Raw genomic sequence first — 24744 nt, 5'->3', positions numbered from 1 at the left:
GTTCATAGTAACTGCTATTGATGTTGTTAACTCGACTGGTGGTCGTATACTTGTTCCTAGCAAGTATTATTGATGTTGTAAGCTCGACTGGTGGTCGTATATTTGTTCTATGCAATGGTGGTGTACACTTGCTACCGCGACTGGTGGTCGCATACTTGTTCATAGTAACTGCTATTGATGTTGTTAACTCGACTGGTGGTCGTATATTTGCTCTAAGTAATGGTGGTGTACACTTGCTATCGCGACTAGTGGTCACAAATTGGTTCCTAATAAAAGTGATGTTCACATGCATGCGCGACTGGCGGTCGAAAATGTATCTACAGAATAAAATATGTAAGCACAATGATGGCTAGTAACTTAGTAGATATGTTATATCAAAACAAGTAGCAACAGTCAAACAAGTCTTTGAGTGAGTATTTCCGTGAAAGTACGGTGGATTGAATGTACAACAAGATGAAAGTCAAACACTGATGCTACTCTGTTGAACGCATATATGTCAGTTTATTGATAGCAATATTTTGTCCAAAATTCGTCTTAGATATGTCATTTCATATAATTAGCTTGCCGTTTCTAATGTATGGAACGACATTCAACCGATCAATAATTTCAACGCCGTTCTGATTGTGTGGGTATCCTACAACGGAAAAATGTTTCAAAGTCGCATGTACAAGTGAACAGTTGAGATATGAAACAGTATACATCGGTGAAGTTCTTAGCGATGTGCAATATACATCCTGAATTCCTGAAAGCTTTCGTGATGACGAAAACGATGTGAAAACTCATCACTTCAAACTTTTTTTTTTTTCCTGAGAAGAGGGAGGATGTGTGGTACTGAATGAACATTGTCATAGATCTTGTCTTCCAACCCTGTTATGATGGTTGACAATCAAAAGCCTGTTGAAAGAACTCCGAGAATGTAACATCGGATCGGACATCAAACGATCTAGTAGGCATGGCACAACTTCGACGCCTCACTCCTATAGTAATGTCAGAATGGAATGCAAGGTTCTTCGTGGTGCTCCCGCTTGCCAACAACAATTCTGAGCTTCACAAAAGTTTCATGCAAATCTTGAATCTTACGGCTCAAATAATGATAGCCCTTGAGCTACTGAACATTTTTGCTGAAGAGGTCAAGTTTCATGCTCACTAGCGCTATCAGGTGGCAAAATCTCAAATCTCTTGGCTAAAATAATGATAGTCCTATGATTAACCTACTGAACAAGTTTGCCGCATACGCAATTTACCTATGTGGTCAATCTCCTGAGATATCCGCAAAACAATAGTTTCAAGCTCACTTATGCCACCAGGCGGCAAAGTTTTGAATCAACTAGCTCGAACAATGATTATCCTCGATATATTTAACAACTTTGCCGAAGACACCTTCTTTCAATGTGGTCAAGATCCTACGGATATCTGCAAAACAAAAGTTTCATGATCACTTGCGTCGCCTGGTGGCAAAATGTGGAGTCTCTTGGCTAAAATAATAATAGTCCTTAAGGTGAAGATAAATCGAAGCCAAACCTCAAATTTTCAAGAGCACGAATCTGGAGAACCAAACATCCGTTTGAGCTGAAAACTTAATCGATTGGTCGCCACCAGCGAGTGACCAATCGATTAAGTTTTCAGCTTAAACGAGTGTTTGGTTCTCCAGATCCGTGCTCTTGAAAATTTGAGGTTTGGCTTCGATTCATCTTCACCTTAAGCTAATGAACAACAACAATGACGCCTTCTTTCTAGGGGATCAGGATCCTGAGATATCGGTAAAATTCATGGTGCGTGCCCACGTGCTGCCGGAGCTCCGTATCTGAATGACCACCGCATGTCAGCCCTTGAACAATTTAACAACTCTTCCGAAGACAACAACCTTCCAAGTCATCAGGATCCTGAGATATCATATGTTCCAAAGGTTACGTTTCTGTACCTCAAGGTTCATGTAGTGCTAGTTTGAAAATACACATGTACCGGTCAAGTTCTTAAATAAAAGCGTGATCCTCAACAGAGTCGGAAAATGTCAAATACTGTACCAAAAAACTGATTTTCACATTTTCCATTGGAGATTTTACTTTGGAAAGCATTGCCGACTATAGTAATCGAACATATCAGAACGATATGGTTAGGTTCAATAATTATATATTTTAAGGCTCAAGAATCCATCATTCAATCAACAGCAATCTTCAAAAATGAAAAACCAAATTTAAAGAAATCCTCATAAAAATCTATCATCGCAATCCAGATGGCAAGTTGAATGCATTGATAGATTTTCTTGAACATTGCTTAAATTTTGAGCAAAAAAACTGGTTTTGAAAATTTTAAAAAAGGCGATGCAATTCACGAATTTAAAATGCCATTTCAATTGAAATTCACTGACATTTGAAGGCCCAGATCCTCAACTCCTAAAGGTAGACCGTACTGAAACTTCGCCGAAAACTGTACTGTGCTATCTCTTAAAGAGACACTCAACTCCCTTCACGCTGCTTGCCTTTTTTTATTTCCTTCATCTGACTTTTGTCTTAATGAATATTGAGGTGGTGGCCAGTCTCCAAAAGACGTAAAAACCCCGCATCTTTTCAAATATCTTTCTACATAAAATAACATGACTTATAAAAATACACTAAACACATTAAGTAAGCAGGACATACAATTTAAAAATGAGTCAAGTACATATTGCAAATATACAGAGGTATTCTCCGTCAGCATCTGAAAAAAAAAAAAACAAAAAGAGACATGTAGCTAATTTTGTCTAACGTTAAGTTATTGGACATATTCTCGCCTGGAAGTCTGTTTGATGAATCTAATGTTGCATTCATGCTCCATGGGTACCCCTTTGCAGTACACTTCTCTGGAATGCAGCTGCAGTCATGTTGAAGTCGAACAATTCATATGCTTCATTGATTACCGTCTGTACGGCATTGATCGGGTTGTGTTGTCCGTAAACCGTATTGCTGCCTCCAGCCATGAAAAAGTTTCACTGTCGCAGGATTCGTTCCGGTGCATAAAAATTTAACTGAGACAGGATTTCTGGTGCGTCTATTTTTCCAAGTATCATCTTCACTGCAAATCCAGCCTGCTGTGCGGATCTTCTGCTGACCAGTGTATCAAGTCCAAGACGGCATCGATGCTCGTACGGAGGCAAGTTCACCGGATCACGCCAGGGCAGAAAGCGAAGTGCACGCCTTATAAATTTTTTTTGGACAGCTTCAATTCTGTTTATCCAAGTCAACTGATATGGGCACCAGGCAACAACATTGGATTCCAACAGTGATCGTACAAGTGCGCAGTATAGTGAACGGAGACACAGAGGATCTTTGAATTCGTCACAGATTTTAATGATAAATCCTAACTGTCGATTAGCTCTGGAAATAATGTCTTCAAAATGGATGCGAAAAATGAGAGCAGTATCCAAAATAACGCCCAAGTCCCGTACGTGGTCAATACGCTCCAAATTACGATTGCCGATGGTCGTTGATGAAGCGAGAATAGTAAGGGTCCGAGATTGCTTCCTTGTGGTACACCAGATAAATTGTTGAATTCAACTGATTTTTCAGAGCCAATCATTACACGTAGTTTCCGATTTGTTAAGTACGATTAAGGCCAGCAAATAGTATTGAAAGATACGCCAAGCAGCTCGAGTCGCTTCAACAAGAAAAGAGGCGTTACCAAAGAGCAAGGAACGTAGAAGTCAAAAAGGAGCGAAAGGTCGTATTCTAAGCAGCCAGTGCTGCTTTTAAGCGCGAGATAACGCTAAGCAAGTCCGAGTGCTACAAGAAGCTGTGCCGAGCAGCTGACGCCAACCCCTGGGGGGACGCTTATCGAGTGGTCATGGCGAAAGTCAAGGGTCCATCAATGGCGATTGAAACGTGTGCTCATAAGCTGAGGGTTATTGTCGAGGGTCTGACATGAGCATGATCTGACAACGTGCCCACCAACACCGTATGTCGAACAGGAAGAAGTAAACGCCGTAAGTCGTCAGATCTCCAATGACGAGCATGTAGCAGCAACGAAAGCATTGAAGGTGAGAAAGGCCTCCCGACCGGATGGTATACCGAATGTGGCCCTTAAAGTGGCGATCCTAGCGTACCCGCCCACCACAAAACGGAGGTGCTACTAGTCAGCAATCACAAAGTGGTTAAACACGCTGAGATTACCGTCGGGGGACATGTCATAGTATAACAGCGGTTGCTTAGACATCTGGGCGTGATGATAGACGATCGGCTAAACTTCAACAGTCACGTCGACTATGCATGTGAGAAGGCGGCAAATGCGACCAACGCACTTACCAGGATCATGCCGGACGCTCATGGCCAGATAAGCAGTAGGAGGCGTCTTCTGGCAAGCGTATCATCGTCGATACTGAGATACGGAATTCCGGTCTGGGGTGCAGCCATGGTGTCATGAGAATTGCAAGCGCACCAGGACAATACCGTCGGAGGCAGTATGTGTGATCACCGGGATGATTCCGCTTTGCATCACCTTGGGAGAATACATCGAGTGATATCAGCGGAGAGGCATTAGACAGGCAAGGAAATTGAAGAGGATCGGATCACTGGTCAAGTGTCAGCAAGAATGGGATGCCTCCGAGAAAGGAAGGTGGACCCACCGACTCATCCCGAATGCACGGCGAAGTGAACTTCCACCTGACACAGTTCCTGTCAGAGTACGGTTTCTTCAAACAGTATTTGTATCGGTTCGGCCACGCGCTGTCACCGTTCTGTCCTTTGTGTAGTGAGAGGAAGGAAACGGCAGAACATGTTGTTTTCGATTGCCCGAGGTTCAACATGAAACGAAGCGCGACGGCGGCTGCTTTTGGACAGGACTACAATGCACACAGAATGGTAAGCGATCCTAACCCTTGGAATCTGGTGAACAATATCGTGGTGGAGATAACGTCTACCTTGTAGAGAAACTGACTGGAAAAGCAGTGGAATGCAAGGCAGAGAGTAGTGCCAGGCATATGCTAATGAACCGGGTGTCAATCCCCAACCAGAATCGTTTGACCGACCTCGGTACTCAAGTCAGCCTGACGAAGATCTCCCCTGCGTTAGCCACCGGTAGACGGGGCACCATCAATGCGGGCGTTTCTCCAACCGGTACTGGTAACAACCTTCGACGCTGGGGGAAGTCAGTAGGAAAAGGAAGCGAGAAGAAAATAAGAGGATGAACGACGGAAGTAGACAAAGAAACGGAGGAAGATGTAAAGGCTGCTCAACATCCAAGAGCAAACCACTGGCAGACTGCGCAGAGTGCATGAGCACAGAGGGGGATATCGTCTAGAGCGTAACAGAAGTGCTAGGTGGATAGACCAGGTGCACCAGGACCCAGAGAGCGTGGGTCGACGACGAGGATGGAGAGAGGCGGCCAAAAATCGAGTGAATTGGCGATATATTGTTGGTGAGGTTTTATCAAGTTGATTTATGTAGAACCAAATAAATGAATGGACCATCGAGCTAGGGAGGTAACGAGTTTTGGAACACAAAATCAGTGCAACTTCGTTTCAAGGGACCAAAGAGGTAGCCCTGGAAACCAAATTTACGATGGTTTGCAACAGGACTTGTTTTATAAAATAATTGATCATTCTGTGAAAAAATTTGAGGGTTTTTTTTAATGAAAAATCGATGTAAAAAGACGAGTGTTCGGAATACGAGTCATGACCGGAATTTGAAACAAAATGGTATATCCTCCATGAACATTTAATTCCAATTCGGCACTAGAAAGTTTGTTATTGTTTAAATTTGTGGAACCAGTTTTTAGTATAACTTCGGTGACCTGTAGCACAAAATTGTGACGTGTGGAAACATTTCTGCGATCGGCATCGGATTTAGCTACCCCAAATTTATATGAGACACATGGTTTGATCCTTGAGACACGCAAAGCTATTATTTTTGTTACGTTGTGTAATCGATTTGAAAATTCTCCAATCAATTTAACAACCCGGAAGTCTTTTCGTTAAGAAACACAAAAGTTATACCTGAGGAAAGCAGGATTCGATATAACCCGGATTGAAACAGGCAGAAAAAAAGTTTTTGGGACACCCTAACTGAACAGGGGCAGCTTTATGCCAAAACAATAAATACGGGTCTAATATTTATTGAATCAGAATTTGACTCATACATTTCAATTCAAATCGGAGCACTTTTGAAAAAAAAAACTTTTGCTTGCGGTGTTGTCCGTTCCACCCAGAGGAAAGCCGAAGTTAAATTATTGTTGAACTAAGTATGACTTACTGGTTTCTCAATAAAAAGCCATCCAGCTTGTAGAAGTTTCTTCTATATTGGTTGAAGAATCTTATTATCAATAATAAAATAAATTCCACCTATGGTCAAAAACGTCATTGGAACCGTTTTCCCCACACGTTTGCTCTATTTGTTCCATACAAACTCTTAGTTCGCTTAGCTCCCCTTAGAGATGACGAATCCCGCACAAACTATCTCAGTAGCTTCAGGGGATCCAAATGAACAAATAGAGCAGATGTAACCTAAGATTTTTGTAATTTAATCATTGTAGACCACCCTAATCACCATTACCGCTCATATGTATGCATATTGTTTTGTTCGGACTCTCTTGCAGATCGAGATGGGCAGCACAATCGTACGCGTAGGCAGTTCTATTTTCGGAGCCCGAGCGAAGAAAAACGAAGCATAGGAATTTTTCACCCATCGCACCGTTACTCACTTCACTACGGCAACCCACGCGCTGCTGACCGAACGAAAAACGGGAGAATGGAAACGCACCAGCAGGGGGTGGAAAACGCGCAATTGTTTAGTCACACAGATGTTTGAACCGATTTGCCGATTTTCGGATGTGAGAAAAGGTGGTCGTGGCGTATGGAATTCTGTTTGTTATTTTTATATATCGAAAGTAAAATTGAGAAGAGAAGGTGTCACAAGTTGAGCCACTACGTTAGTTTTGTTGCGTTCGAGATTGGTTGATGAATGGGACGTTGAGCATAAAAATAAAATTCACGCTTTGCGTCAGTCGTTATATTGTATTGTTTTTTTGTCATGTCTCTTTACGATTGAGAATCGTATTATTACTTCGAGCATATCAACGGCTATCTACCAAGGGTAATTTGAATTCCTGCAACTTGTTAATTTATCGTACATTGTTATTAAAAATCGATAGTAAATCGTAAATGATGGATAACCTTTGCATCCCTGACCTATTTTTTATAACCAAATTTTCATGATCTTTTGGCTCTAATTATCAAAATTTTCAGCCTATTTTAACGTTCACGGAACCGTCATCGTAATCATCGTAATCATCAAAACTTCAAGAACGTTTTTCTGCTTAAAACTAAAAAATATTCGATAAAAGTGTGTTTCGATTGGAGAATAGAATACAGTGAATTCATTTTCATGTAAATTTTCTTGATTTTAAACGCAAGAATTGCTTTTGAAAATTAAGAAATCAATAACAGATCCTGTCCTTCAATGAAATTTTGACACAACACTATTCAAGTTTCATGAGTCGTACTTGGAAGCTAGGACGGGCGGTCGGCTCCGGATTCATACGGATGTCCCGTAGGGTCTGTCCGAAAGTCATTTGAGACATTTCCATAATTATTTTGCACGGATCAAACAAAACTACAGTGTTTGTAATTGAATCGTATATTCCGACCATTTAGTATACTCCGACTCTTTCAGCACATATGACACCATTATGGAAAATTCCAGATTCAATGGAAGAGGTTCCTTGGGCATCATCATCAAGCGACACATCAATCTTCAAGATGTTCCACCGGAAGTGAAATACACTGCATATTGAGATATGCAACATGATATCAATATGAATTCTATTATACTTCTGGCGAAGACTTGCACTCATTAAATTGATGCTCTTCTATAAGGTCACGGCTTCAGAAAATCCTGGAAGTGGGGAAGGCGTACCGGAATTTGTCGTTTCACTGCACTATAAATCATTTAGTGCCCATTTAATCGCCTTCAAATTATATGGCAACATTATCAGGAACCTTAAAATTAATTGAGAAAATAATAGAAACACATATATAATTTTCCTTAAGAAACTGGCGTAGCTGGCGAATTCAGGAACCGAAATAAAAAACGTGGCGAATACTGGTGGAAGTGTTTACAGTACGTATCACCTCAATTTAAAATAAGAAAACAATGAACTAGTGCTTATATTTTTCCTTTCTAACCAGTTCTTGTATTTTCCCTGTTCAGCTTGGATTGATAGCTTTCGTTTAAAACATTGACAATATCCATAAGTTTGTGGATTAATTTATGAAAAGAATATTTCCTTGAGGTGGCGAATACTGGTACATAACCCCTTCTTGTAAATGACCTATGTTGCAAGTTATCATTCACTATGCATTGTATTACGCTTCCGGCGAAACATATAGAAGATTGATAAGCGCATAATAGGATTTGCAGCCATAGAATATGGCCATTCGTAGCACCTATTTCCAGCACAGCCTCCCGTATCGGTACAACTGGTGATCGCCTCAAGAGACAGAAGCGTAAATCGACCACGTTTTGATCGTTGGACCTCTCCGACATAACCGACGTCAGAAGCTATCGAAGCGCTAATATTGACTCCGACCACTATCTGATGATGGTAAAACTGCGCCAAAAGCTATCCGTCATCAACGATGTACGGTACCGACGCCCGCTTCGGTACAATCTAGCGCCACTGAAACAACCAGTCTATTATCATTTTGAGGTATTGTTGGAGAATAACGCAGCGCAGCCTGCAATGTTGCAGTATAGTACGCAGCAAAACATGGAACGATACGTGATTGAAGCGGAAACAGCAAACTCGCCTATTCCGGGACAAAAAGCGACGCCTAGAAGAGGTGGAATGTCAAGAAATGGAGTTGCCGTACTGTTTTCAAGAAACGCGGATATTCTATTAGAAGCTCAACGCATCCCGCAAAGGCTTCGTACCGCGAGCTGAAATGTGTCGGGAAAAAAGGTTGATGGATGGACACGAGGTGATCGAAAAGTAAAAGAGACCACAGGCTACAAGGCCGTGACAACGGAGGAAATGTCTTTGACAGTACTGCGGACGGTGGAAACCAATCAGTCTCTACTTTGAGGGAGGTTGAGGATGCCATTCACCAGCTCATGAACAATTAAGCTGCTGGTAAGGTTAGTTTCGGAGTAGAACGCATAAAGATGAGTACAATGTACAATCTGAGAAACAGAACACCACCGGAGGAGTGAGAGGAAGGGGTAATATGCCCCAGCGCGACAGGCCTCGCCTCGTCGATGAGTTCATCTGTTTTGGATCCTTCCTGGCGACTGACAACAACGTTAGCTCTGAAATACGGAGGCGCATCATCAGTGGAAGTCGAGCCTACTATGGCCTCCACAAGAAGCTGCGGTCAAAAAAGATTCACACCCACACCAAATGTATCATGTACAAAACGCTCATAAGGCCGGTAGTCCTCTACGGGCATGAAACGTGGACGATGCTCGAAGAGGACTTGCAAGCACTTGGAGTCTTCGAACGTCGGGTGCTTAGGACGATCTTTGGCGGTGTGCAGGAGAACGGTGTGTGGCTCGCCCAACTCTACGGCGAACCCAGTATCCAGAAGGTGGCCAGAGCTGGAAGGATACGATGGGTAGGGCATGTTGCAAGAATGCCGGACAGCAACCCTGCAAAGATGGTGTTCGCTTCGGATCCGGTTGGTACAAGAAGGCGTGGAGCGCAGCGAGCTAGTTGGGCGTATCAAGTGCGTATCGATTTAGCGAGCGTGAAGCAGAACCGAGGATGGAGATATGCGGCCAAGAACCGAGTATTGTGACGTGAAATTCTTGATTCAGTGTTATCTGTTTATATGTTAACTAAATAAATGAAATGAAATAAACGGAATGAAAAATCGATGTTCGGAACATGGATGAGCTTGTAGAGAACCCCGAAACAAATCCTTACCATGACCTTACTTCGAAAATTCTGACTAATTTGCCACGGGTAGGGTAAAAGCACCGTTTTTGGTCATATCGCCAATTGAAGCCATAGTGGCACTGTTTTTCAAAGCAAATCAGTATGCAACATTCGGTATTCAGAAAACTATTCATTATCATTATAATTTAAATTTCTATACGCCTCATATGGCCTGAGTATTCCTAATTAGACCACTCTCAAAAGCTGATTTCTTGATTGATTAATTAAGGAAATATTTGTCCATTATTGATGCTGGTGGTCAATACCAACGCGATTTTTATTGTGACAAAAAAAGTATCCATTCAACATATTTGCAGTACATATCGGGCTTTGTATAAGGCTTCCCATAAAATAAACAAAAAATCTTTGGCTGTCCAAAATTGTATGAATTGTATATACTACATGTAAAAAAATCCTTTGCCAGATTCATGAACAAAAAGCCATGAAATTTTAAATTTTTTTGTTTCATCATATCATGACTAAGAGTCATGTAACCAATTACTATTATTTAAGAATTTGTATGTTCAGGGCGTTACACAAATCTAGCTATCATTTTTTCATCTTAGTTGACACGTCTTTTGCGATCGGTGGTGTTTGCCTGTGAAATCAGGCAGCGTCCATTTATTAGATAATGCTTATATTGGAAATTCTTGATTCCATGACTCAACTTTCCACTTGTCATAACCAAAATCGAAATCATAAATGACAGGTATCTAAATTCATGAGGAGTGCTTATGTTTTCATGAACTGTATTTATGATTCCGGATGCTGCTCCATAATATCACGACCAAAATTGCCACTATGTTTTCATGAATTTTAGGCATGGTTACAGTTTACATGCTTCATGATTTAATGATTCAAACTGTCATTTTTTCTTCGCCATAAATTGAAAACGTACCGTACAGCTGGTGTTACGGTAAAACGATAAATGATTTCTCGCGGAACATTACTAAAGGACCTATGTACAAATGAGAGATTCTCTCCTCTCTCGTTCTTTTTCGATTATAACAGTGGAACACTAAAGATTTTGGGAAGTTTTTCACTATAGATTGAAAGTCAATTTCCTTGACTAGCGTTTCACACAAAAAACGCAACAGAAGAGATTAATGTGGCTCAGTTATTAATGAAAGAGAAAGTAAACAAAGAGAGCCTCTCAATGTTAGATAGGTCCTTTAGTAATGTTCCGCGAGATTTCATGACTTTTTGGCATGGTGTATTTCATAACATGAAAAAAGACATTCCTTCCGAAATCATAACTCTTTTTTCCTTGTTTAAAGTGCCGCATTTTTTCCCGTGCAGAATTCCAAAAACAAATATTTCCGTAAAGCGTTAGAAACGATTAAGCCTCAAATAAACGAACTTAAGTTAATGTAATTCGATATTTCCCCTAAATCTAAGGAAATACAGTTTCTCAATGAAGAAAACATTTCCCGGAAACCATTTACCAGAATTACTTGTTTCCCGGAATGCAACGAAAATAAACATATGCGGATTTTGTGTTTTTTTGCGGTGTTTAACGCACAACTATTCAGCAACACCGCAACTTAGGATCACAGGTTCCAATCCTTCTGGTTGAGAAGAAAAGTTTCTCAATCAGCAGGATTGGAGAATTCTTCTACTTTTCAGGGCGTAGAGTTTCTTTGTCAATTGGCGAAGAATAGTCTCAGTTTATCGCTGTATGAATGCTTGTATAAACATTGAGCCACGAAGCAGGCCTTCTCCTTGTTGGAACGTAATATCAGAAAGAAGAAGAACAAGAAAAGCATACCAATCAAGACTCTACTAAAGCATAAAGTTCAAATTAATTAATTATTGTTTATTTTTACTTTCTCTTATTTGTATTATTCTGGTGGAGTTATCATTGTCCAGACTGTCAATATTTTCATTGGTTGATTGCCTTCGTTTCATATATAGAATGTTCCTTCGAGTTATGTATGTATGTATGTAGGTAGCCACCATCCTAGCTTGAGTCTTTCTCTGCATGCGGTTCCACTTAACAGTACAGTCAATTTTCATTATCAATCTGAATTCAACATACCATTGTATGAAGGGCCAAAATGGGGTGTGGCGGTCCGTAAGCAGAGACACTTACGCGAAACCCGCGGGAAATAGAAAGTATAATGAAATTTGCAATACCTGTCAAGTTATACACGGGACGGTTTGTTATAAGAAGGGCGCGTCAAATCCATTACAACTGTTGGGATAGAAAAACCCATCTACAAGGATGTTACGGTTACTTCAACCCTTGACTCCGGCTGGTACTCCACTCCATTGTCCAGCTGTAACTTCAATGATGCCCTGATGCACCCTCCCAATGTCAGTTATATTCAATAAAATGGTTGTTATGTAATAAAATTAAATACAATATAAAATATAAAAAATATAAGAGATCATACAACACCTCGATGATTTGACCTAGAATCGTTACATGAAAAATGAATAATATTATATACATAATAATAGATTGCTCCAACAAGCCTGAAACAAAATGACAATGACAATGTTTATACTGCTAAATGTTTATGACGGCTTCCTGAACTACGCTAACGCTAAATGTTTATGACGGCTTCCTGCAATTATACTTACTTACTTACTTATTTGGCTTTACATCAATTATCTTGATAAAGCCTCGCCAACAATAATTCGCCAATTCACTCGGTTCATGGCCACTTCTCTCCATCCTCGACTGTGACCCACGCTCTCCAGGTCCTGGTGCACCTGGTCAATCCATCTAGCTCGCTGCGCCCCACGCCTTCTTGTTCCGACCGGATTCGTAGCGAACACCATCTTTACAGGGTTGTTGTCCGGCATTTTTGCAACATGCCCTGCCCAGCGTATCCTTCCAACTTTAGCTACCTTCACGATACTGGGTTCGCCGTAGAGTTGGGCGAGCTCGTGGTTCATCCTTCGCCGCCACACGCCGTTCTCCTGTACGCCGCCGAAGATCGTCCTTAGCACTCGGCGTTCGAAAACCCCAAGAGCTTGCAAGTCCTCCTCGAGCATAGTCCACGCCTCATGCCCGTAGAGGACTACCGGTCTTATGAGCGTTTTGTACATCGTACATTTGGTGCGGGGGTGAATCTTTCTTGACCGCAGTTTCTTCTGGAGCCGCTGATGATGCGCCTTCGTATTTCCCGACTAACATTGTTGGCAGCCGTCAACAAGGATCCGAGGTAGACGAACTCGTCCACCACCTCGAAGGTATCTCCGTCTATCGTAACACTGCTTCCTAGGCGGGTCCTGTCGCGCTCAGTTCCGCCAACCAGCATGTACTTTGTTTTCGACGCATTCACCATTAGCCCGACTCTTGTTACTTCGCGTTTTAGGCGGGTGAACAAATCTGCCACCGTTTCAAATTTTCTCCCAATAATATCCATGTCGTCCGCGAAGCAAACAAATTGTCCGGATCTCGTGAAAATCGTGCCTCGACTGTTAAGTCCGGCTCTCCGCATAACACCGTCAAGCGCAATATTGAACAACAGGCACGAAAGTCCATCGCCCTGTCGTAGTCCCCGCCGAGACTCGAACGAACTGGAGTGTTCGCCCGAGATCTTCACGCAGTTTTGCACACCGTTTATCGTTGCTCTGATCAATCTTGTGAGCTTCCCGGGAAAGCTGTTCTCGTCCATGATTTTCCATAGCTCTATGCGGTTGATACTATCGTATGCCGCCTTGAAATCGATGAACAAATGGTGCGTAGGGACCTGGTACTTACACCATTTCTGGAGGATTAGCCGCACGGAAAAGATCTGGTCCGTTGTCGAGTGTCCGTCGATGAAACCTGCTTGATAACTCACACTCCAGTTTGTCGCCCTTCCTGCATTATAAATTGCTGATATATCCTGAAAAAATACATAAAATAAAAATATCGTTTGCAGGCCCTTTTAGATAATCAGATAAAAAGTATGCATGTATGTATGTATGTATGTACATAGCCATTATCCTTGCTTGAATCTTGCTCTGCATGCGGTTCAACTGGATAGCAAAACTTATTTTCATTATTAATTTGTATTCATAATACCGTTGTATGAAGGGCCAAAAGTGGCGTGGCGGATCCGAAAGCAAAGACACTCACGCGAAACCCACTCCACTCCATCTTCCAACTGCAACTTCAATGATGCCCTGATGCACCCTCCCACTTCCCAACATGTTAAAAATATATAGATGCAAAGATGTTTATAATAATGTAAATTATGTTCATATATGATTTATAAGGAGTTAAAATTATTTTATTTGATGGATATGATGATTTTAATCTCGCAAAGTATGATCCGGAAATGAAGCGCAGTGATTCAATTAGTATCTTTGATATATTGACTCCATGATACTCCTGTAGTAAATCTAACATATATAATCAATTTGCGTCTCCAGAATATAATAAATTAATAAAATGAGCAATAGAGACGCTTTGAGTATAAGATTAATAACTTAATAACATCTTACAACAGAAAACATGCAACAACTTGAAGAAGAGGGAGGGAGGGGACAGGGGGGATGTCTCACCATAGGATTGTAAGACCAACTAACCGCATGTACTTCAAGATTTATTTCAAATTAATTAATCCACTAGTCTCTGAATTGTGGTCATTGTAAAATTCAAGGTTCGTCTCGGGCTTTTAAGGGTTAAAACAAATAGTAATGTTCAAACTGTTAAACATATCGATCAACACGAATTCTATTTCATAATTCATATTTTGTGTGTAATCCCATAACTCAACAGAATAACCTTTGTTTAAAAAGAAGGGAGGTTCTCTGAGAAAATGACAGCTGCTGCACTGCCGTTATACGCATAATTGTCCCATGTTCCAAAATATGAAACCGAGAAAAACGCGATTAAAGATTTTGGCACATTTATGCTCCGTCTTGGTGAAGGTTATCACAAATTTGAATTATTTCTTTATAATAATATAAGACAATGGGTGTTCTTTATTTTCAAGAATTGGTTCTAGTGAATTTTTTTTAATATCGCTATGAATTTTGAAGTGGGACGGTTATGCCTAGAAATACCGCGTTTTGGGGAAATTTCTACGCATAAGAGTCCCACTTATTGTAGCAGACCGATATTGACCAAGCACATTACTCTTGATGGTAAATTTGACGTGAGTCTTATACCGAAAGTGGAAGATGTGTATTGTAAAGCCTAAGATTCCAAACAAAGGCTCATGTGGCATGTTGCAAAGTGGAGCCGTATATGGGTATGTGAATAAATGGGGTTAGACAGGACACACCGGAACTTGAATGCAAAGTTGAGGGAAAAGTCGTCTGTGAAATGTAGAGAAAGTAGGAGGTAGGCGAGAGAAAAGCTCTTTCAAAAGTACTTCATGGAAAAACGTTGAAATTTGAAAGTCATATTGATATGTTTCGGGATTGTTCCAAATAGGGCGATATTCAAAACCAAAAAGGCATCGATGGCTCTTTCTCAGTGGTAGTGAAAACCCTGAAGCAAAGAAAGCACCATGGAAGATGAACTAAACATGAAAAGTTATCTATTCACTTCTTCTTCTTTCTGGCGTTACGTCCCCACTGGGACAGAGCCTGCTTCTCAGCTTAGTGTTCTTGTGAGCACTTCCACAGTTATTAACTGAGAGCTTACTATGCCAATGACCATTTTTGCATGCGTATATCGTGTGGCAGGTACGATGATACTTTATGCCCTGGGAAGTCGAGAAAATTTCCAACCCGAAAAGATCCTCGACTGGTGGGATTCGAACCCACGACCCTCAGCTTGGTCTAGCTGAATAGCTGCGCGTTTACCGCTACGGCTATCTGGGCCCTATCTATTATCTATTATCTATTCACATTAAGCTTGTTTTCTCATAACTATTTTTTCGATCTTGTTTCATAATTGCAAATAATTTACGTTTTTTATTATTTTCCATACGTTTTGAGCGACAGAAGGAATGTGAATAAGACATGAACTCGAAAATCAGAAACATCTAAGGTATCCGGTGACCAATATACAGCAAGTTGCTGAAATTAGATCAAATATACCGTCGAATGCTTCTGGATGCATCCAATTAAGGTCATTCTTTAAAAAGTTTCAAGCATTTGAATTTAGGAAAAAATTCTCAATAATTTTGTCGATCCCTAAGGGAAAGTTGCGCGTAGAAATTTAGTAGCGAGACAGTTATGTGTAGAAATTCAACAGTGGGCAAATTGACTTGACATGCTTTTCGTGTTCGAGCAAAGTATATTTTTTAAAACTGTTTCCTAAAAATAAAGGTTAAAATATACTTTTTGGCTACAAAAACTTAAAAATCACCAAAAGTAACATGGGACAATTATGCGTATAACGGCAGAGCTGCATTTAGCTATTTTCACAGTCCTATTATTGTGGTATATATTTCTGAAAAAATATAGAATTTTTATTAAAAGTTGAATGTTTATTATGTAACTATATCTATCATGAACTGATGTACTTGCCACATGTAAATTGTTTTGGAACTATAATTGAAAAATTACGCTTATAAAATTCGTTCCATTGATAGAGGGACCGGTTCAAAAAATAGACTCTTTTTGATGCATCATTTAAAACTGTTCTTTAAACGATCAAAATCGAATAGTTTGAAAGCATTTGTTTGATCCAGCCTGGGAATATTATAAGCTTTCATCATCATCAATAGTATCCATAAAAAATAAGGGAACTAATTATTATAATTGGATTACTAATGATGATTTCATTGTTATAACTCAATAATAGGCCAATTACCCTACAAGTAAAACAATATTTCTTCTCTCCAAGATGTTCGATAAGTAGTTAGAAATGTTGAAGAAATTCAGACAAAATGCGATAGTCCCATTTCTTTACGATTTGGAAGAAACCTTGATTCCTTAAATGGATTTCAAGATCTCCTGCCTAAATCCAGTGAATTCGGAAATTCTGATTACGTTTGGTGTTGCTTTTTGCTTTCTCAACTGTGCAATGTATGACGAAAATAGCAATCGATTCAGTGATGATATATGACTTAATTCCAAATTTGAAATTTACAAAACAGCAATACCATAACTAACAAAATATTATTCGATTGAACAGCATTCCTGAATGAGTCATTTACTGCGCCAAACTGCGAGTTGTTCGGTATGATTGAACGAGCTCTGTTCGAACGACGTTCAAAAATAATACTCCTCGCTTCGACCACGCAGAAATATTTGAAAAACAACACACCATCGGATTTACTTTTTACGTACCTACACTCGGAAAATGGCACCGAACCGTCGAAACCGTTCGTGAATGATTCCCCCCGCACACAGATGCTGGTTTGAGTTGCAACTCAAACAGATGGGCTTTGGGCGGAATTTCGGAAAATTTATCTCATTTGCCGGACCAGACGGAATTAATTCGCGTGCTCTCGCAAAATTCCAATTCTTGCCAAATCGTTTCACGGTCGCACGGCTTTGGGTGGTTTTTATCCAGCATCGAAATTTCACACCTTGTTTCGGATGGTGCCCCATGAAAATCGACAATTCTTGCAAATAGCTGACGCAAGTGCATTATCGTTGGTCCTGATTTCTCCGGTAAAAAAAGGAATACATTTCTGTGAGCTTGAAACCTATTTTTACAAGCGAGTGATAATTTCCCAAAATTTAAAAAAACCGAACTCTCGCTTCCTTTAAGATTCCTAATTTTATCTCAGAGTTGACCCGTTTGATCACAGACACACAGACGCAACATTGATAAGACTTTCATCGACCATTGATTTTGCCATCATCATTTCATGTTTACTACGTTTCAAACTTCACAACCAGAGGCGCGCGCATCACTTTTCTTTGTGTTTGACGTTTCACACTAGCGGCTTCTGCAGGTATTGTTGCATAAAACAGTATTCCGTGCAACATGCTCACCAGTTGATCATGTGGAATGGGCGATAAATTTTAAAAAAATGTGTTCTACATGTTACGTCTGTTTGTCTGTGGTTTGACGATGACGAAGGTAACGGTGATGATTGCACGACTGTCTTCTCAGTTCGAGGAGTTCGCATTTCGCCAAAAGACAGTTCAAACTATCTGACCTCGACTAAGCTCAGACTACACGGACGAAGGAAAAATCTGTTTACTTCTGAATGAAAGGTTGAACCCGATGATTGTACAAACACTACGAATGAGTTTCCTCTTAAGGGAAACAAACTAGTTCAATGGATAGAGCTGAATTCTGAGTTATATCGTTTTATATTTAGATTTGGGACAGTTCTGGAAGTCGGCCGTTTGCATTGAATCTAGCTCAGCAGATATGGAGACCAAAAGATTCGCTTATGCTTGCTGAGAGATGGATGGTTGCATTGGAAAATGAGGGTTTCTATTTTCGGATGTAGGTCGCGTGTAAGAGAATAGGCGAAATAAAAATGACGGTTAGAAATAAATAGGTTGATTCGATGTATGACATGACCGCGATAACTAAGTGCGTTCAGGGTTTTGCGTACACAAAAAGTTTTGAAACAAAAATCAATAAAAATTTTAGTGGAGAGATTAACAAACAAGCAGCAGCAGTTAATTGCAAATTTGTCAAGCACTTAAATTTTGACCCTGCAAAAACATTTTCACTGACGCATATAAGATGTTCCAGAAATTATGGCTACGACTTCGTTAAGCTAAAGATTCGATATTTATATGCATTAAAACAAGGCTTCCAATTTCAAGTGAGTGATAACAAATTTGTTTTTCAAATGAAGTATTAAATAATGGCATGCTCGCTTTGAAAACTTTGGATATTTCTGTTGAAACACAGCTTGCTATAAACTTTCATCTCTTATGCATGTTGGATAGCACTGGATAGCAAGTTCACATCATTTATGGAAAATTCTTAACGCAATTCCATTTTGAGAATGCGCACCAGGAAGCTTCTCAATTTAATACCCCGATAGGCAATAGCCAATTTGCTTATAAGTTAACTGCTTACTCACGCTGACTGATCATATCCCTATGAAATTTCAAATTTTTCAATTTTCAATTATAGGGGCCGTCCATAGATAACGTAGCATTTTTTCACTGATTTTAGACACCTCCCTCCCTCGCGGCATTTAGTCACAAATGCTGATACCCCCCTAGGAAAATACATACCCTCCACCCCTTCAAACAACATTTTTTTATTTAAAACTAGTGGTCCCAGCAAAGTTCGTCTTGCCATCAAGTAGGCTGTTGAAAGCCATTTCGTGACATACAAACACCATTCCATTTTTATTTATATATATATGAATTTCAATAGAAAGTTTTATAGGGGAAGGGGTGGTAAAATGAACACCTTAACCTTCCGTCAGTCGCTCAAAAAAAAGTTACACGAGCGGTCGCATCGTGTACTGAGTACACGCGGAGCAATTTTGATTGTCAATCTCAAGCTATGAAAGATAGAATATTGATTTCTTCGGCAAATATCTTCAGTTCAACGGTACCGATTGGTCAGTGGACAAATGAAACTTTTGAAACATCCTATCCTTCCAGTGGCCATCGGATTGTTCCCCGGGGGAACAGATGAAGTGGACATTTCGCAATGCAACATCTCGAACACAAATATCTCAGAATCTAGATTTTTTAGCAAGATGGTGTCTTCGGCAAAGTTGTTCAGTAGGTCAAGGACTAACATGTGATAGGCTGCTTGTTTCGGAATTCTGGCACCAGTTGGCGCTAGTGAGCATATAATTTTTCAAATACGTATATCTCAGGATCCTGATTACCTAGAAAGATGCGGTCTTCGACAAAGTTGTTTAGTAGGTCAAGGACTATCATATTATAGGCCATCTAACTTGAAATTCTGCCATCAGATGGCGCTAGTGAGCATGCAATATTTCAATCACGAATATCGCACGATCCCGATTTTTTAAAAATATGGTGTTTTCGGCAAAGTTGTTCAATAGTTCAAGGACTAATATGTGATGATCTATTTAATTCGGAATTCTTTCGCCAGATAGCGCTAGTGAGTATGACATTTTTTGAACACAGATATCTCAGGATCCCGATTACCTAGAAAGTTGACGTCTTCGGCAAAAGTATTTGGTACGTCAAGGTCTAGCATGTGATAGACCACCCAACTAGAAATGCTACCACCAGATGGCGCTAGTGAGCATGATGTATATTGATCGCGGCTATCTCAGGATAGCAGTACCATACCGAAATAGCGTAAGGTGGGTCCGGGGAGATAAGGGTCTGAGGCCAAGGGTAATGTCGACACCACTTGAGCAATTCAACAAGATTTGCTCAAGCACAGTGCATTGCCTGTTTTTAGTGGGTTGTCGTTGGTGCGGCAACCCCATACTGCCTGAGTTACCTTCTCAGGCGTCAGTTTGCAGTCAGTTCCCTATTGTAAAAAACATCTCAGGATAGCGATATTATAGCAAGATGGTGTCTTCAGCAAAGCTGTTTAGTAGATCAAGGACGCAGATATCTTTGAATCCCATTCCTAAAAAATGATCCTGAGATATTCTCATTACTAAGAAATATTACATATTCGGCAAAGTTGTTCATTAGACAGAAGCTTAAATGCGAAGGACCTCATGTTTTGAAAATCATCCAACAGGTGGCGATAGTGGGCATGTATATTTATTATTACTAATATCTAAGGATCCCGATTACATCAAAAGATGAAATTTTCGGCTAAATGGTTCAGTAAATAAAGTATAACTTGTGATGGGCCTCACTTGGTTTGGAATTCTTCCGCTAGATGGTGATACTGAGTATGTTGTATTTCCAACCCAAATACTAGGATCTTGATTGCATAGTCATGAAAATGATGTCGTCAACAAAGTTGTTTATTCTGTCCAAGGCTAAAGTATGTTTAACATACTATAATCCATTTGATTCAAAACTATGCTACCAAACGGCGCTATTCAGCATGAAAATTCCATAAGTAAATACTTCAGAATCTTAACTACAGTCAAATTTCCAGTCGATATTTAAGGGATCATTCTTTGGAAAGCTTATTGAAGGGTGCATCATAGTAACCATGATTTTTGTTTTTGTTTCAAGTATGGGGCTCAGCACAAAAATCATTCCCTCTCTTTCACTCTCCCATGAAATTAGTAAACAACAAGTCCAGTAAACGTCAAAATCCCATACAAAATCAAAACAGTGCAGAGGCCTATTGTTTCATGAGTCGATATCGAGCTATGGAACATCGATTTATGGAGGTTTGACAGTGTTTAGATATATGGCGTTTTCTGTTATCTTTACAAACTGTGTTGGATTTTTCTTGAAACAAATATTATTCAACTGCTTCCGGGCTTCTATTATTGCTGTTTGCATTTGACGTGCAAATCCAGTCTTAGTGAGCTTCAAATGCGCGAACACAAAGTATACAAAGGATACTTAGCAACCATGACACATATCACCGCTAACTCAGCAAAGAAACCCAAATTTTGACTTCGCGTTCCTTGTTAAAAATCTTACCGCGTTTGGTGTTCCCGCATTTGATATTTGCATTTCAAACGCACACATCAATACAAACACCATAAGAAATCTTGGATAAACAGGTTAGGAAACACATTTAGAAATTATATTTATTTTCCTTTCTTTATCAGCTGCACTAGTATAAACAATTTTTTATAAAATTCGTCCTCCTATTCACTTTTAACTTAATTTTTTTTATAGAATCACTTTACGAGTTGAGTCTTCGTCGAGTCTAGTACACGATACAGAAGACGGGCTTATAATGGAGATCGAAATACGTGTATCTGTCAAAAGATACACACTCTAGTGGAATTAAATGATACAGTAATAAATTCGGCTTTCATTCACTTCACCCAAATTGAAGCTCAAGATTATCAAGAAAGTAGGGTTTATCTACAGAATTTGTTTATATAGAGAAGCGCGAATACTGAAATCAAAGAACTGTCAAACGCGGTTCCAATCGAACAATAGGCGTTTTCACGAGATGTGTCAAATATACTGATTCGGAAGGTTTTTGACAATCTTGTATGGAAATGACGATCCCTTGTATGCACAAGTCCTCCACCGATAGAAACAAATGGAAACACGGACCTGTCTCATGAAAAGGCCTGTCTAATTTGCGGCAGAAAGCTGTTACACAAAAACAATTGGGTGTGAGTTAGTGCAAAGCGACTTGAAAGTGGCGTCACCGGTTAGCTAGGTCTATTATGGCAACTCACAGGATGACACTACAACATTGCTCGAATCATCGAATGTGATAGAAGAGTGCATGGTGACGTCACGAATAATTCCCCTTCCCTGTCCCTCTCTCATCACGCTCAATGGACTGTCCTGCTCTTTGAAATTTACTGCTGGAATTGTTTCGATTTTTTATATGGAATTGGCGTTCACTGCTGGAATTGCTGACATATGTTTTTTATAGAGTTTTGAGGTTATGTCAGGCGTGCAACGATCTATAGTTATTGCCTGTGTTGATTAAAAATAAATTCAAAATGCTCTCAGCGCTTCTCTAGTATAATCATATTCCCTGGGTTTATCATTATAGTCAACGCTCATACTATCTAAACAATAAAACAGAAAATCATCCTTCAACATTGATTTTCTATATACTTTGTTCATAATTGATACTATATTATATTGGTATCATAACAAATTTATGAAACACTGGCATGGTGTCGAAAACGAATCTTACCAAAATCGAACAGTAATTATGTTGTGAAAAATTTGGTTAGCCGACATCTCGGTAGATTATGTTCGAAGATTCGATTTTTAAAATTACCGAATTCTCAGCTCTTGGGTTCTTGGCGAAATGTTTCGTATGGATCTTCATTCACCTGTATATCGCGTAGATATAGTGCGTTTTTTGTGAGGAGAACTGCTTTGCGTTTTACGAAGTCTTTTCACGCAACATACACAGCTAAAAAAATGTTGTAAAATTAAGTTTATTTTCATGCACATATTTGGAGCATCAAAATAAACCTAAATTTCAACGACAAATCCATTATTTTTCAATCGAATTCACTTTAAATTTACACGATCATGTAATATTCAAGCATTTTTAGTTGAAAATTAAATGTTTATTCATTTAAATTTACATGATAATGTAACAATACACGGATTTGATTTATTTTTACAGTAGACTTCAGTTTACTCTACATTGAAATTTAAATATTTTTATCTGTGTAATCAATGTATTCATCAGAAGTTCGATTAATAGGCTAAATATAAAAATAAGATTGATCAATTTGAATCTAGAGTTTGAACGATAATGAACCTTATATCTCTCGTTTAATTTTGTGCTTTCTTTTTTCACTGGTGGTGAAATATTTTAACATTTGACAAAACGTGCACTGATAGCCCAAATGATCAGAATCATAAGATATTCAGAAAATAAAATACTCACTTTCGCCGGGTTACATAATTCCAAATATAATTTCCCATAGCATGTCAGCACTTTGCTTACTGAATAACTTTGAAGAATAATCAGGAACTCGAGATTCTGCATTAGAAAAAAAATAATTAGGACCTCTAGCGTAGCCTGATGGAGGTATATCTAGCATTAAAAATCTAATGTTCTGTGAAATTTTTAGCTTTTTCGGTGGTGATTTAAAGGTGGCCAAAGGGGATGATAACCACCTAGAAAACTGAAAATTTCACAGAACATTATTTTTATGGTAATTATAGTAACAAACATGTGCGAGATTGGATTTTCAAACTTTTTTAAATTATGAACCGCTCTAATAATCACTAACTCCGTGTAGTGGAAGAATTGCGAATCAAACGGCACATCACATGTTCTGTCCTTCATATACCGTTTTGATTCATATTACGGACAGCTTCAAATTCCGGACACTCTCGTTTGTATGGGAAACATTTCACACGAAATGTTTCAATTTTCGCCGTCCAAAAGTTCTCATTTTCGAGGCTCGTTTTATTAGGTTTTTTTCATAAATATCATTGCAAATTTATAATGCACAACTACCTTAGACGTCTCTTAAGTGGTTGAACGATTTCAATTGATGATTTGACTGTTCCATTAATGATTATCATGAGCTGTCCGTAATTCGAATCAAAGCGTCCGGAATATGAGGCAAAAGTGAGGGAGCGTCCGGAATAAGAATCATGAAAAGGCCACACGTTTTGATTTATTTAAAATTATTCAAGTTGCGGGCACGAATTCTTTACCCACCATCCGAAAGTTAAGGGCTTCCGACGCTCGATAACGCTAAAAAATCATACAGAATGATTTATTTTGTATGGTTCATGCTGGGTTATACTTCACTGAGGCCTTAAGTGTCCGTAATATGAATCAAAACGGTACTTTACAGCTTGCCCCGATCAAAATACAGAATGCTCACTAGCGCCATCTGGTAGTAGAATTTCAAGTTTGGTGGTCTATCACATGGCATATCACCTACTCAACACTTTTGTTGAAGACGTCAGCTTTCTAGGTAATCGGGATCCTAAGTTATCTGTGTGTCAAAAAATGTCATACTTACTAGCGCCATCTGGTGAAAGAATTCCGAATTAAATAGATCATCACATATTAGTCCTTGAACTATCGAACAACTTTGCCGAAAACACCATATTTCTAAAAAATCGGGATCCTGATATATTCGTGATTGAAATATTGCATGTTTACTAGCGCCATCTGATGGCAGAATTTCAAGTTAGATGGCCTATAATATGATAGTCCTTGACTTACTAAACAACTTTGTCGAAGACCGCATCTTTCTAGGTAATCAGGATACTGAGATATCGTGTTTGAAAAATTATATGCTCACTAGCGCCAACTGGTGCCAGAATTCCGAAACAAGCAGCCTATCACACGTTAGTCCTTGATGTACTGAACAACTTTGCCGAAAACCCCATCTTGCTTAAAAATCCAGATTCTGAGATATTTGTGTTCGAGATGTTGCATTGCGAAATGTCCACTTCACCGGTTCCCCCGGGACACATTCCGATGGC

General features: G+C 39.5%; 1 protein-coding gene across 4 annotated transcripts in view; it reads left to right on the top strand.

Moving 5' to 3' along the window:
• Positions 1–6985, top strand: part of LOC5578271 (pyridoxal phosphate homeostasis protein) — a 33145-nt gene extending 26160 nt beyond the window's left edge. For all 4 annotated transcript variants that reach the window (XM_021837250.1, XM_021837248.1, XM_021837251.1 and 1 more), the window contains exon 6: positions 6565–6985. In XM_021837250.1, coding sequence (XP_021692942.1) covers positions 6565–6639 — 75 coding nt within the window. In that variant the 3' untranslated portion in view covers positions 6640–6985. The remainder of the gene's footprint in view (positions 1–6564) is intronic.
• The last annotated feature ends 17759 nt before the right edge of the window (positions 6986–24744 follow it).

This window comes from Aedes aegypti, chromosome 1 (genome assembly GCF_002204515.2).
Source record: "Aedes aegypti strain LVP_AGWG chromosome 1, AaegL5.0 Primary Assembly, whole genome shotgun sequence".
In the NCBI taxonomy this organism is placed as follows: Eukaryota; Metazoa; Arthropoda; class Insecta; order Diptera; family Culicidae; genus Aedes; species Aedes aegypti.
Note: the sequence above shows the minus strand (reverse complement) of the source record. Positions and strands in the feature narration are given on the sequence as shown.